Source organism: Eufriesea mexicana, unplaced genomic scaffold (genome assembly GCF_001483705.2).
Source record: "Eufriesea mexicana isolate 0111107269 unplaced genomic scaffold, ASM148370v2 scaffold1023, whole genome shotgun sequence".
NCBI classification, from domain to species: domain Eukaryota; kingdom Metazoa; phylum Arthropoda; class Insecta; order Hymenoptera; family Apidae; genus Eufriesea; species Eufriesea mexicana.
Window position 1 is genome coordinate 15907 of NW_016909136.1, and position 14863 is coordinate 30769.

The 14863-nt window shown below is 27.1% G+C and overlaps 2 protein-coding genes across 2 annotated transcripts in view; both read right to left on the minus strand.

The window, feature by feature from the left end:
• Positions 1-6639, minus strand: part of LOC108547367 (monocarboxylate transporter 9-like) — a 16847-nt gene extending 10208 nt beyond the window's left edge. The window contains exons 1-2 of the mRNA XM_017899862.1: positions 6340-6639; positions 5441-5602 (exon numbers count right to left, since the gene is read on the minus strand). The gene's annotated coding sequence lies outside the window, so the exon portion shown is untranslated. The remainder of the gene's footprint in view (positions 1-5440; positions 5603-6339) is intronic.
• Positions 6640-14394: 7755 nt separating this feature from the next.
• LOC108547366 (monocarboxylate transporter 12-like) overlaps positions 14395-14863 on the minus strand; it is a 12179-nt gene continuing 11710 nt past the window's right edge. The window contains exon 9 of the mRNA XM_017899860.1: positions 14395-14558. Within this exon, the coding sequence (XP_017755349.1) occupies positions 14395-14558 (164 nt within the window). The remainder of the gene's footprint in view (positions 14559-14863) is intronic.

The window sequence follows — 14863 nt, forward strand, 5'->3', positions numbered from 1 at the left end:
GTATTAGGTAAAGAAATTATAATGATTATTATTTCCATTAATTATTAATATATTCCATCCGAATTATTTCGTTTATGACTCGTAATATATTTACATAAATATTATAAATATTTATAGATTGATTTCATTTATAATTGATATGTTTGATTTTTTAATTTATTTTTATTTTTATTTAAATATTAATAATGTTCCTATTTTATTTCATACATATTAAAATCCATTTTTTATCTTTTATTGTACCTAAATTTTGATTTCAAATGTTTCGATTGCCTGTCATAAAATATTAGTAAACATTGTTTCCTTGGTTACGAAAGGAATTCTGTCATTTTGTTATCTATCATAGTTTGTGTGTTTTATTTGTACGTCTTTGAAGACACATAAACTATGATAGATAACAAAATGACAGAAAAGTTTTTATGAAGTTATATTTAAGTATAGATTTATTTTGCGCTTGTTTCTTTCTAATATTATCTATTATAAAACGATTAAAGTATTAGTTTTTTATATATAATTCAATATACATACTCGACTTAATTCATATGAATCATCATATAAAATAAAAAGTTATCAAATTTTTTTAATGTCAAGAATATTGCTATTACTTAATATCGTTTATACATAAATCATTGATAACGAAGACGATAGGAGCTATATGAAATGTATTCCTAAATAAAAGATAGTTTAAAACATAATTTTTAAAATAAAAAATAGCAAAAGGAATTAATTTTTTTAATTTCTATTTAATTTTTATTTTGAAATACTATGTTAGAATATCAATACAGTTGTAAAAAATACTGAAAAATATATAATGAATTTATCATACAATTTATTGTACTTAATAAAACACTAAAGAACTAAATCATTGACAATGAGTAATTTAGGTCACTAATTAATTGATATAGCATACCGATAGTAAGAAAGTTACTAGTATACTTCTTTTCACGTTAGTTTATACACAAAATATTAAGAAAGTATTATAAGGAACAAAGTAATATAAAATAATACAAAAATTCCTTATCAATGCGATACTGAAAACGTGCAATTTGTCAGATAAGTGTTGTTTAAGAAGCTATCAAACATGTCTATACTTCATGAAGACTTTGAAACAAAGTAGTAAGAAATGACACAGTAAATGTATAAAAAATGTATGAAAAATCGAATATATGAATATATGTTTAATATATGTTGAATATATTGTATAATTGCAGACCTTTGAGCTTCCTATCAATAAAGCTGGTAATCATAAGGAAGATTCGTTAGGACGCTTATCTAATTAAATTCGTAAATATACATATGTTCATATATTCAATACCACGTTATTCAATGAAACCATTTTCTGACAGATACTGTGTACAACAGAACTTTAATAATTCAATAATCTCATAACTTTTGCAGAATTGAATTATCAAGTATACGAAATTATTGAAATCTAATTTATAATATAATAAATTTGCCAAAAGACGTATACAGTGCAACCATAACTTAAACGAATTTGTATGAAGATTACATTAATTCTTGTAGCTTATTCGTTAAGTAATCGAATTTTGTGCCACTGCACGACGAATGTCGTATCATACTCTTTATTTGTACGTAGTATCTCTTGAGATAAGTATTAAACCGTGTTCGGAAGGAACAATCTACGTCATCACTGTGTGTCGGATTAATGATCATGCTGTGTCATTCAATGACAAATTGTTAGAATCCCACTGTGTATATAATCAAATTTAAGTGATTAAAATTTACTAAGACAATCAATTCAATTTAATATTGGCACGTGAATATAACATAGGAAGCGTTGTTAAATGGAATTAAAATGGCCACCATGTACTATCTATATTTTTTATCATTTCTTTATATTATATTGTAATCACAGTACATTATTGATCCATATATCAGTGCTAATTCATAAAGTTGTAAGCTATAATTTCGAATAACATATGTCGCTATAGACGCGCACATACAGGGTATCTAAAAAGATTGGAACCAAACTGAGACTACTCATGTGTTGCTAAGGTCAAATAGATGAAAAAGGTTCATATAAACTTATGTCCGAAAAAGCTTTATTGGAAAGATATAAGCGTTCAAAGATTTACGAACAAAATTCGTCTCACAATTTTTTGTAGAGAATGTTTGTTTTCTTTTTTGAAATTATTATTTGATTTTTCGAACGTTTCTTATAAGTGTCACGAAAAATCATAAATATCTTTAAAGGCTTATATCTTTTTAATAGAGCATTTTTGAACATAAGTTTATATGAAGCTTCTTCATCTATTTGACCTCAGTAACACAATTAGTCCAAGTTTGGTCTCAACCTTTTTAAACACCTTGTAGCTTGGGCAAGCTGTATTTTGATATGCCTACCTTTCTCCTAAGACTCAGGGACAAATTATACCTTCTTTCGAGGAAATATTATAGTACAGTAGAACTTCTCGTACTCGGATAGCCTGATATTTCTAGTGAAAGTCGTAACGCAAACGTGGCTTAAGGACTTGCAAAGATGGATGAATGATGAGTGAGTGATGAACAGAAAAGAATCATGTGTGATGGAATAGTGTTAATAGATAATAGATAGTAGTTACATGGTAGATAGTAAATAATAGTTATATAGTAGATATTTAATAGAAGTGGAATATAATTAAAATCAGTAAATATTAGATAGGTAGTGTAAGCAATATGGATGTTTATTTTAATAGGATCTGTAACATTTAGGAATGATAATATTTACGTTGAGTAACTGAAGAATTGATAGGACGACAAAAATGGATAAAAGAGATTTTAATTAGAGTAGTAGAAGTATAAAGTAGATTGTTGGGATCGATAGTCACGTGAACGAGTACGCATGATCTTTGTTGGGCTTCGTGACTTTGAGTGGTCCTATAAATCGTATTTTTTCGAATTAGTTAGTTCGTAAAATTAATCAATGGCAAAAGTACAATACAAATACTTCGTCTTCCGAAACAACAACTCAAAATATTTTGGAGAGATAAAGAACGTCAAGATTTCTTTCATTACTAAGTGTTGATAATAATTTACGAAAAGTTCAAGTTTCCTTAAATATTCGAAATATTGAACAAAATTTAGTGGTAGCAAATTCGTAATGAATACCAGTTAGTGAACTAAATTGAAATTAGAAAGTAATCAACGATTCTTGTTCCCAGTTTAATATATAGCTTGGTTATATCAATGGACTTAGCTGTACACTACATGTATCGTAGAAATGGCGATGTGTAATGAAAATAATAGAAAAATAAAGAAAATTATAATGCGTGTAAGAGAATAGTAGGAGTCATGACATAGTGAGGTCATAAATTAATTCATCAAGAAGCGGTAGTGCCTAATGTCGCCGTATTTAGAGCCATGATTTATATTCTGGGTCAATTTGCTGATGGATTGGTTCCTCACCGATTTCAATGTCATTAAAATCTTTTGCTATAATATGTAAGTGCAGATTAGTTTTAAATTTAGAAATCCTAAACCTTAAGGTGGCATAATGTTTACGGGGGTAAATCGCGAACCGGAAAAGTGATGTAATTTTTACGATAACAAATCACTAATCGACTGAATTATATCAGTCAATTAGCGATTGATAAAAGCACGTCATTGAGCTTTGCAAAGGGCATAAAAACAGGATGACGATACAGAGAGAGCCCTGTGTGGAGAAGTCTTAAAGAATCCTCGTGAAAATAGATTGTGACTGGTACGAACGTGAATCGTTCGGTGTCGGAAAGAGACGAATAAGAGCGTGTTTCCCATGTGTTATTTTAGTATTATTTTCCTACGTTTACTCAGTTTCAGAATTTAGTGTTCGTTTCATTCTGTTCATATTGTTCTGTCTGTTTCCGGTGTCTCAAACCGTTCGCGCTGACCCAATATTCCTTCGATAAAAGATGAAACACATACGCGTTATTTCTGTAAGCTGAAGACAAAATAAAACCTGTTTCTGGCATCCTACAATATTATTATATTAATTAAATGAGTCATAATAATAATACTTTCCTAGTCACTGATAATTGATATATTAAAGAAAAATTCATCTCCCGTGGATTATGTCTTTATATAAACATAATCTATAGATAAATTAAACATTTATCAATATTTGTATTAATATGTACATAATATGTTATGTTATAGAACAAGCACTATAATTTATAATATATTTGTCGATATATATATACATATATTAATTCTTTGTAAACAAAAGCAATGAAAAATCTATTATATATGTAAATAAATTTAAAATTTAAATTCACAAATATTTATAATTTTTGCTTTTTTTGTAACAAAACTTTTTATTTCAGTGTATCTTCCTACAAAAGTGTATTAAAAACGTTGATCAAGGGAGTAAAGAAATTTTCGCAATACAAAAAGTTAATATCTGTGAATTTGAAATAATATAAAATTAGCAGAATAAACAATTATGTTCAAAATGAAATGAAATATATTTAATTTGATTTAATTAATGATACAATTTAATCAAATTTTAATAAAAGGAATTATTTAAATATCATAGTGATATTTATTCAGTTATATACAAAAAATATAAAAAAGATAAATTTTTTACTTAATTTATTATTAAATTTATAATTTAGCTATTTTATAATTTTCACAATATACAATTTTAACAATTTATGACATAATTAGTAGTTTAATTTATACTGTTAAATAGTTCTCGTTCGACTTAAATAAATTCGGGAGCATTAAACAAAATATAAACAGTGTTTTGTTTATAAACGGTGGTAGATATCTATGAAGTGAAAAGTTCTTGAACGCAAAGCCTTAATCGCAAGATGACACTACTAACGCTGCACGTGTCTCAATTACAAAGTATAAAACTCTCTTTCGTATATCCAATTCTAGCTTATGGTTTATTAATGATTTGATGGCCCCTTGACAACTAGTCTTACAACTAGCCTTACAAGTGCTCAAGTAGGTAAGCTTTTGAACGAAGTGAAAATGCTCACTTAGTATTTTTTTAATTTCAAACGTTTAATGGGATGCAATTTTTTCTTTTATGAACTTGTTCATTGCAGGGACAATAAAAATATAGATATTTAAATTGAACAATTTGTAATAATCATATAGAATATTACTAAAATTTTTATTAGACTTTAATACTGCTTTGATGTTTTTAGATCATGTATTTAATATTTATAGATTATTTAGTAACAAATGTCAGTTTTGGTGTTAATTAATTATTTTATGTGACATAGTTGTGAAAGATTGATAACTGTTATATAAAATAAAGGAAGATATCATTTTTTAATATAAAATTATTTTTAACGAAGAACAATTACATGAATATCACTTGTTTCATTATCTCAGCACATTTCAATTTTAGTAATTCGATAATGTGAACTTTCATTATCAGTAAGTAAGTCATTATCAATAAGTAACGTAATAAGTTACGTTTAAAATTTAAAAAAGAAAGTTATCTACTTACCAATTATAAAAGAAAATATAATTCTCCATGATTCGTTGTTTACTATTATTTTCGTGTCTTCTTTTAATTCCTATTTCCCTCCAATTTATTTTACATTTCAAATGACCAAAGACTGTGACACGCTATATCAATTTTTCTTCGATTTAGACGTGTTCAATTCCCCTAACACAAGTTTTGAATACAATTAGCGAAATGAGAGCAAATAAAAATTATTTATCGAAAAAGCGAATGAAATTTTGCGTTTCACACATAAAATTATTATTTTCTTTTGTAACTCGTTATTAACACACAGTAATTGGTTTTATTTCGTATTGAAATAATTTTAAAGTAAACCAATAAATTCTTTGTATACATAAAATATAATAGCAAAGTATAAAAGCACAGAAGCACATAAAAATGTATCTTAAATTAAATAAATTTTATGTACATAATAAAAAATTTTCATTTATAATCTCATTTTCAAAAAATACGAAAAATAACCATCAACCAGTTACGTTGTACCATTAAGAAATTGATTTTAATAAAGTAAAAATTTATATTTAAGAAATATAACATTCGGTGAATTAAGCATTGCTAAAAAATGAAGAAAAGGACAAAACAAAAGGTTTTGTGAATGTTCATTTTATCCAAAGAGACAAGAAACAGCATTTATTAAAAAGACAATTTGAATAGAAAGCAGGTTATGATTCGTGACATGCGCAACGCAATTCACACCTAAACGCAAACACAGTCACGTGGGAATAAAATAATATTATTAATACATCTGATCTTAGATTTGTGAAACACAATGGAAAATTATTTCAAATATTAACTCCTTTTCGAAAACAACGTATCTTGACACTCACTATTTGCCAAACATATCGTATAGATCAAACGGAAACTCAAAATAAAGAACTTACAATTCTTTTCGAAAGAAACAGTTTCTCGTTTACCGTTGCATTGCTTCGTACCACGACGATGCAACGAGCTATTACGTTATAACCTGCACTTGGTTCATCATCACCGTTAAATATATATAGCTTCGTGAGTGAAATGATCAATTATGTCACGAATTCGACGAACACACTTCTCTATATAATCATATTTCCTCGAAACTACCGTATTTCGTTGGTAAACACATGTCTGAAATTTTCACTGGCGTCTGTTACGTCGAGGATCGAGCGAGACGTGAAAATAAGCAACACATGCTCTCAACTGAGCTGTGGGTCGTCCGTGACTGGCTCGACGAAGAGAAGTCAGCTGGTAAAAACCGGCTTCGTAACTCGCTTCCAGACTGTGCCTCGGCTTTGATTCGTGGCTTTATTCACGCGCATCATTGAAACTCTGTGGAACGTGCCGCGCTGCAGGTACGACCAATTCGTAAACGAATATTTCGAGTAAATAGCGAGGATAAATTTAAGCAATTACGTGTGTTTATTTAGGAAAGGTTCAAGGGAGGACAATGGAGGCAAACTCTTGAACGTGATTGTTTATTTGTATGTGGTCACTGAGATGAGAAACTTATTTATTTAAATGTATTGGGATCATGGGTTTATAATTATAAAATAACTACGGTATATATATTCTCGTTTAAATTCTTTTATTAAAATATATGTGTATAAAATAAAATAACTACGATATTGTTGTATTTCAAGTATTTATTTTCGCTACAACTTACATGGGAATTTTGAGAGGAGCGACGCGGCCGAGTGCGTATTAGATTTTCTAGTGACACTCCAAATCCATTACTGGTATATGAATGGTCATTTGGGAATTATTATAGAGGTTGATGCAGAAAAGGTTGGGGTTGGAGTGAGCAATAGGGTGATAAGGATGAGTAAAAGATAAAGGGGAAAGTTAGAAAGTGGAGTTTATCTAATGTACATAGATAAATACGAATAGATAACTAAACAGTCATCTAACAATATATACATATAGTTATTTTTAAATTATAAATACTTATAAATATAATTATAAATCCATAATCCCAATACATTTAAATAAGCAAACTTTTTCTTATCCTTCTCATTCCAGAATATATGTATACTCTCTTTTAAATTTTTTTATTACTCAAGGAAGGTATATCTATATTTGAGTGCTTCTCTAAAGCTACTGACCGACTCTTGAGAGAGTATCAAGAGAATACGTGACGCAGCCTAAACACCCAATTCTTATTTTAATGTTTATGTGAACATTCGTTCTTGGAATTTGGATCTTATAACTATTTATTCACACATTATATCCTAGATTGAATTTTGTATATAACTAATCTTATCTTTTCAATAAAATAAAATGTAGAAATATATCTGTAAGAGACACCACATTTCCAATTTGTAAAGCCTTTAGATGTTATCGGGCATGTATTTATGCATATAATAATTGATATGAATTTAAGGTCAGTAGTAGTAGAGGTTACAGTAGGTATGCGTGTCGTATATTTTTGTTATTTAATTTACACAATGTTCGTGCAATAAAAATAATATTTATATAATATCAGGATAATTTGAATGACACGCTATTTTGAATCATCATCACACATCGTTTTTATTACAGTACTAGTTATTTTAAAACTGAGTATGACGCATGAAAGTTATTACTTATATTCGTATTCATATATGAGACAAAGTATTCGGCATATATACATAGTTTTGAATTTATTAAGTATAAGCAAGGAGACTTTAAAGACAGAAAGTAAAGTAGCACATATTAATATGTATTATAAATATTAATTTCCGATTTTGAATATTTAGTGTTTCTTGTTTCTAGTAACTTCAAAATTGAACTATGTGGAATTTGTAACAACATACTCATATACATAGAAATTAAATCGTATTAGCATCGCAAACTTTATTATTCCAAGTACTATTTGTGATTCCTCGTACAATGAATTTCTTTTGAAGTAGGTTATATTTTACGTTACATTATATTCTGTAATTAATTTTTTATAAATTCACTACTCGGTTTTGTTTAAGTAATTCTTATTATCGGATATTAAATTACAAGATATTCACATTTCAGTAAAATATTGTATAAAGTAATGTACTAATATTCTTAAGTACTTAGATATATTTGTGTGTAATGCTTTACTGTTTAAGAACGATGTATTATATGTATTGTGTGATTAAGTAATTGTATTGCAATTATATTGTTTATGAATAAATTATATATAAGAAATATAAAATACTTTTATTACCTACTTTCCTTTATCCCTAAAACACCAAATATTTAATTCATTGCTATACTTTACACAAACATTGTAATTATATACTACATAATTATAGTTATCTTAACAGTTCCGAAAAAATTATAATTAATCTTAATTAATATTTTTAATTTTTATGCGAAGATTTCTTTATAATTATGAACAATTTTGGTCATGATCTATAAAAGTATTTGATAAACTTGAATAAGATAAGGTGATTTAATAAAAACATATTATCAAAAAAATATAAAAAATGTTAAAGTAATAAAACCAAATAAGTGGGAAACGATAGCAGGTCTAATATTAATAGAGTATAAAATCGAAAATTCGTATAATAATAACTTTAATTTTGTTTTCAGTGTCAACTTTTCTCTTTGTAGAATCAGCCTTGATCATTTGACATTTTGAAATGAACTTTCATCGATATAATCGTAATTCGAAGTGTTGCCTGTACGACAGAATACAAGCATTTAAGATCAAGACATATGGAGCACTGGATTGTCGAAAATTTGGAAAGATAAGAGGCCAAGACCACAGGCAGGCCATGAAATATAATATAGCAAGTTCATATATTATACATTAGTCTATTCAAAAGAGCTAAACTGTTGCAGTGGCCCTATGTACTAATGCATCGATCAATGCACCTATTAAGTTTTCAATCTAGGATCTTATAATAAGGTGGAAACTACAATATTACATCACTATTAAAATGGTCTCGTTTAAAATATGCCTCGACGATTTGGCCTCCAACAAAACCTGGTCAAAAATATCATATTGATCAGATTCAACACAGATTTCTAAGATTTGCAGCTGTAAACTTGAACATTATATGAGTATCTATGATCATGATTATGAACCTGTTCAACGCAAGCTTAATCTTAAATCTCTTGAATCAAGAAGAATTGCTGCCGACCTTTTGTTCCTCTTCAAAATTATAAATGCTATTGTACGCAGTCCAGAATTATTATCTTTCATTAATTTTCATGCTCCTTCAAGAAATTTAAGAGACTTTCGAATCGTATACCTGACCAGCATAATACTGCACGACTTGAATCAGCAGATCCTATTAATAGAATATGCATTCTTATAAACAATTTCTCGTCAAACCTTTAATTTTTTGGCAATAGCATCTCTTCGTTTAAAAACCAGATCTTAAATCTCTAAGCAAATTGTTTATATCGGCTATATCGGCATTTGTACCATACGTAACCTATATTCTTTCTCTAACAAACTGATGTATTTTTAAATTTTTTGTTTATACACTAATGGGTTCTACTACCCGTAAATTATTATTAAATAAATAAATATATAAATAAAGAAACAAGTATGTTAGTCTTCACTTTGTATTTTGTATCTTTATTATCAATTTGAACAGAATATGCATACATTATACATAATACATTATACATAATTGAACATGCATATATTATATAACAATGGCGATTAAATTGCGTCACTTTCAGGCTCTTACCAAGGTCCCCATATACTTATTGCAAGAGAGCCGCCGCCGACGGCCGAACCCCGGCGGTCGGCAACTTTAATGGCGGCGACTTTATGTTCCCGATCGCTCTCGATCGTTCCATGACAACCAAGATACTTCAAATACTCATTCCTAAATTTTCACTCGTTGCTCACACTCGACTCTGTCATAAATATCCCTTACAATCGATTTTTTCGCATGCAGTCATTCGTCCTATGTCCCAAACACTATTAAATCCTTTGCACTCTTTTGTCCAGTGTGACTCGATGTCAGTTTTTATCACAGGAACTCCTATGTCGAGTTCTTGATTCTTTATTTACTAAATAAGAAAACAGAAAATATGTAACTACTTGAATTACTTAAATTCAAAATATAAATTACAATATTGCTTGAGAGCTATATTTAATATAATCAGTAAACAAAATTCTTTAAAATAAGTAGCAGTCGAGGAACTGTTCTGTGAAGTAACCTTCACTTGTTGTACTTGAAGTAAACTTCAAACAAAAGACTTAAAATAGTAGGGAGTTATTGGCAACAAAATTGAAAAATAATTCGGATTATGCAAAGGGCCGCACTCGTTCCATTGCTACAATTATTATTAAAATTTAATTCGAAATATAGATATATAAATTTCCTCACCTTACAGATATTAATTGATGAAAAGAAATATCGTTATTTAACCCTTTACACTGGAGAGGCGCCTTTCAGTCGCCATTTGATAAAATTTCGAAGCTCTATATTAATTAATATATCAAATTTAAAATAATGTAACAGTGTGCGAGGTATCGAAATTAAATAGTTCTACGTGTTAATTATTATACGATTTCTGATTTACTGCTCAAAAAATATCATCAGCTTTATGGCAGAAAATTTTTCAACTCGTACCCTTCTTTAGCAAAAAAATCGTCGAGCGCAAATATTTATTATTATAATAATATTTATTATTAAAATGATTAGTATCATTGTGTTTTATATTTACTTATACAAATAATATTTTTTAAACAAATAAAGTTCGTTCCGAACGCGTTTTAAAATTATTTTGTTTATGAAAAATTTCGCATGCTTTAACTATAGTAGAAATTTTATTCGAATATATTATACGTTATTTAAAGAGGTAGGGAGATATGTATAGATATATTTTTTCAACTAGCAATGAATTTTCGTTATAATATGACAACGAATTACGACCATTCTGCTTGATTTTTTTACTTTGTATTTTCATTATAAGTATGGTATATAAAATGTCAGGTACACGTCGTTATAAGAACAGTAATATTATGCAGCCTATGGCTAACATCATAGTATTTATACAAACGTTATAAAACTTGAAAACCTCATTAATTATATTCGTTAGACGATTATATTACATTTGTTATATTTTAAGACACTTTGAGATTAATTGAAAATATAAAGATCTTAATAATCTTTGATTTCCATCGTGACACTTCCTTTCGACGTGCTTGACTATTTCGATCGAATAAACAATCCTTAAATCCACACTGATAAATTAAAATATTTACAATATTACAGTATTTGTGAAACAGATTTTTAATTGCAAAATTAACTAAAGTTTAAAGAGCTTGAGTTTAACAGTCATATAAATATCATATATGACAAAATAAGTGTTTTAAATAATCTCACATATGACAAAAATTAAAATGCAATTTTTCTCGTTTAACATGGTCACTTGAAATATCTTTACTGATTTTAGTACCATAATGAATTAATTTGGTGGTTTATTATCGAGATTCGTAAAATTTTAGATCAAGATTATGGTTTATTAATTTTAACATATTGATACTAGAACTACCAAAGCAATCAAAATGTTTGGTTCCAAATTTTTGTGTTTCCAGTTAGTAAAAATGAGCAACTTCTGTCAAAATTAATATCTTCTATTCAGATATCTTAATTATTGTTAATTGTTTAGTTTTGGTATTAAATGGTTCCAAAAAGAACATAATTTTTAAGTGACAATGTTAAAAGAGTTACATATTTTGTGGAAAATTGTTAATCAATTTGGATGGTATAAAAGTTTGAAATATCGCAAATATAAATTAATTCAGCTATCATATAACACTGGTATACATATATAATTATTGCACAGAATGTTAAGACAAATTCGATATAGCATTTTCGAAATAATTTATATGCTACCATGAGTTCATAATCAAAGCAAGTATTAAAATAATTAGTTTAAATTTTAGACTGTATTTACAGTTTAAAATAGTAAAATACGAAATACAATTACGCAAAATAATTTGTGAAAAAGCTTCTTTTGTTTTAATTACATTTTCATTTAATTACATTTGTCAAGATGACAAAGTCACAACCATTTCCTTCTTCTAAAATAGACTTAAATGTACAAAATATTTGAAAAACAAGAAAAAGGAATTATGACGAAATAATATTTATTAAATAATATTTTATTATAGATAACTTACGAGTTTTATTAACATTCCATGCATTACACATGTTCTTTAAACAAATTTTATTATCTTTCCTATACAAGTATCATGTATCAAATTACTTTTTAAATTACTATATAATTTCTAAATATTATAACACAAGCATTCACTATTTTCTATTTATTATAAATATTCCCTAAGTATAGACAATTATTTAATATAAAGATTTTTAGCTGTTTCTAATATTCACTACATCAAGTTACTATATCACTATAACATTTCTAATAAAATGCACATTTATAGCCAATCAAAAGTTAGGGAATCTGTGAAACAAAACCATAATAAAGTATTAAAGTATTAAACTATTTTTAGTGCCTTTTATTATGCTAAATCTCGGATCGTTGAGGAATATTTAAAATTTTTAATTACGTATAACAAAAGTTGACAATTAAAGTAAAATAGTAAATCGTTACTAATGAAATTAAAATAAGATGTCCTTTGTTCTAAGTTATATATTCAAGATGTCTTTTAGTGAAAAAGTTTCAAATGTCTGTTACAAATGATAAAATATCATAAAAAAATATAAGCACGTAAAATGTGGCGGAGAAATATTTAAAAATATAATGTTCATGAAAATATTACTTTCATATTGGGCCATATAAATGTGAAGATAATAGCAGAATTGAAATCAAAGAAACATTTATAAAAATTATAGGGAATTACTGGAAAACCCTTTGGTCAAGAAAAATTTTATAATCTTTTTAAGGTATTATTAAAAGTCTGTATTCAGACTAACAATAATAAAACAAAAAGAATAATTTCCTTCAAAAATACTAAAATTATCTTGTTTAAAGAATATAATGAATATTACATCAGATTAATTTTCTCTATTGTAATATTAAAATATGAAACGACCTATACCATTGTTTGCATAACACGACAGGAAAAGTTTAACTAGTCTCATTGATGCACTAACTGGTCCCTAACATTTGACAGGCAGTGAATCTTGGTGACTTGCTTCTTAATGCGTAGAGTTGCTGACAAAAGTATTGTAATGTCAAGAACGCTTTTAACTAAATTTATCGAGAAAAGTATACACGCTTTTGACACATAGATTCAAAATAATATTGCAATGACTGTTAACTGACTAAATTAAACGCAGATAAAATTACGAGTATGAATAAAGTATAAATAGAATGACAAGCAGATGTAACAGCAAGAAGACAGAACTGACAGGTCATCGAGTACAGTTAAATCATACATAAAAGACTTGTATAGAATATAAAAATTGTTTTAATTATGTCATCAATGATACAAGAAATTTAAATAATGTTGATATTAAATGATTCTGAAATAACTCAAATATTTAAATAATTATTAAATTTCCTCCTAAATTTTTCTTAAATCTTTAATAACTTTAAAACTTGCATCCTACTGTGGTTGCAATATTATTTTAACAATTGTAGTTTATAGTGTATATTTTATTTGATAATAATTTGATTAGTAAGTGTTGGAATATTTTCATGAGCAACTGTACGTATTATCGTCTCTTGTAAATGCTAAAATGTTATCAGCAAAAATATAAGAGGCAGAATTATTATGTACGATTTCCGTCTTTATGAATGTTATTTTATACACTGCAAACAGTACTATAAAAGGATGTTCTCAAACGAATGACTATATCGATATAAATTTTTATAATAAATAATACGTCAAGAGTCGAATATTGATAATTTCAATAAGAATACCTTTCGTTGCTTCGAAAATGACAGAATATTTGAATAAAATTCATTGAGTTCTTAAAGTACGATAAATGCTTGATATGTCGAATAAAATTTTGTTTCATTCATGTTTTCGAGAAAGTTACACATCAAGAGTTAAATGACATTTATTCAATTATTTCATTTCGTGCTGCTTTCGCTAAAGAAGATTTTCTTGCTTGAATTGTCTTGTATATAAACTCGATACTCCATGCAGTAAAGGTTATGCATATCATGAATGTCATAACGTGTATACAAATGGTATAACTGTTAGTGGCATCTCTGATGTATCCTAGGAAGAAAAATAAAAATTAGTTAATATAACAAATTTTTATTTCATAATAGCGTAATATGTTATTTTATATTTTTTTAAGAATATCTAATTATGTTGAAATGTTTATAATTAATATGTTTCGAATTTTTATTTGGAAGCTTTATTTATTGACATTATTAATATTTATATATAGGAATAATTATATTAAATATGTATAGAAATTAATAATTTACATTATATAATTATATTCATATTGTAAATTATTTTTACATGGATATATGATAATTATTTAATATCATTATTCATTTTTATATATAAATACT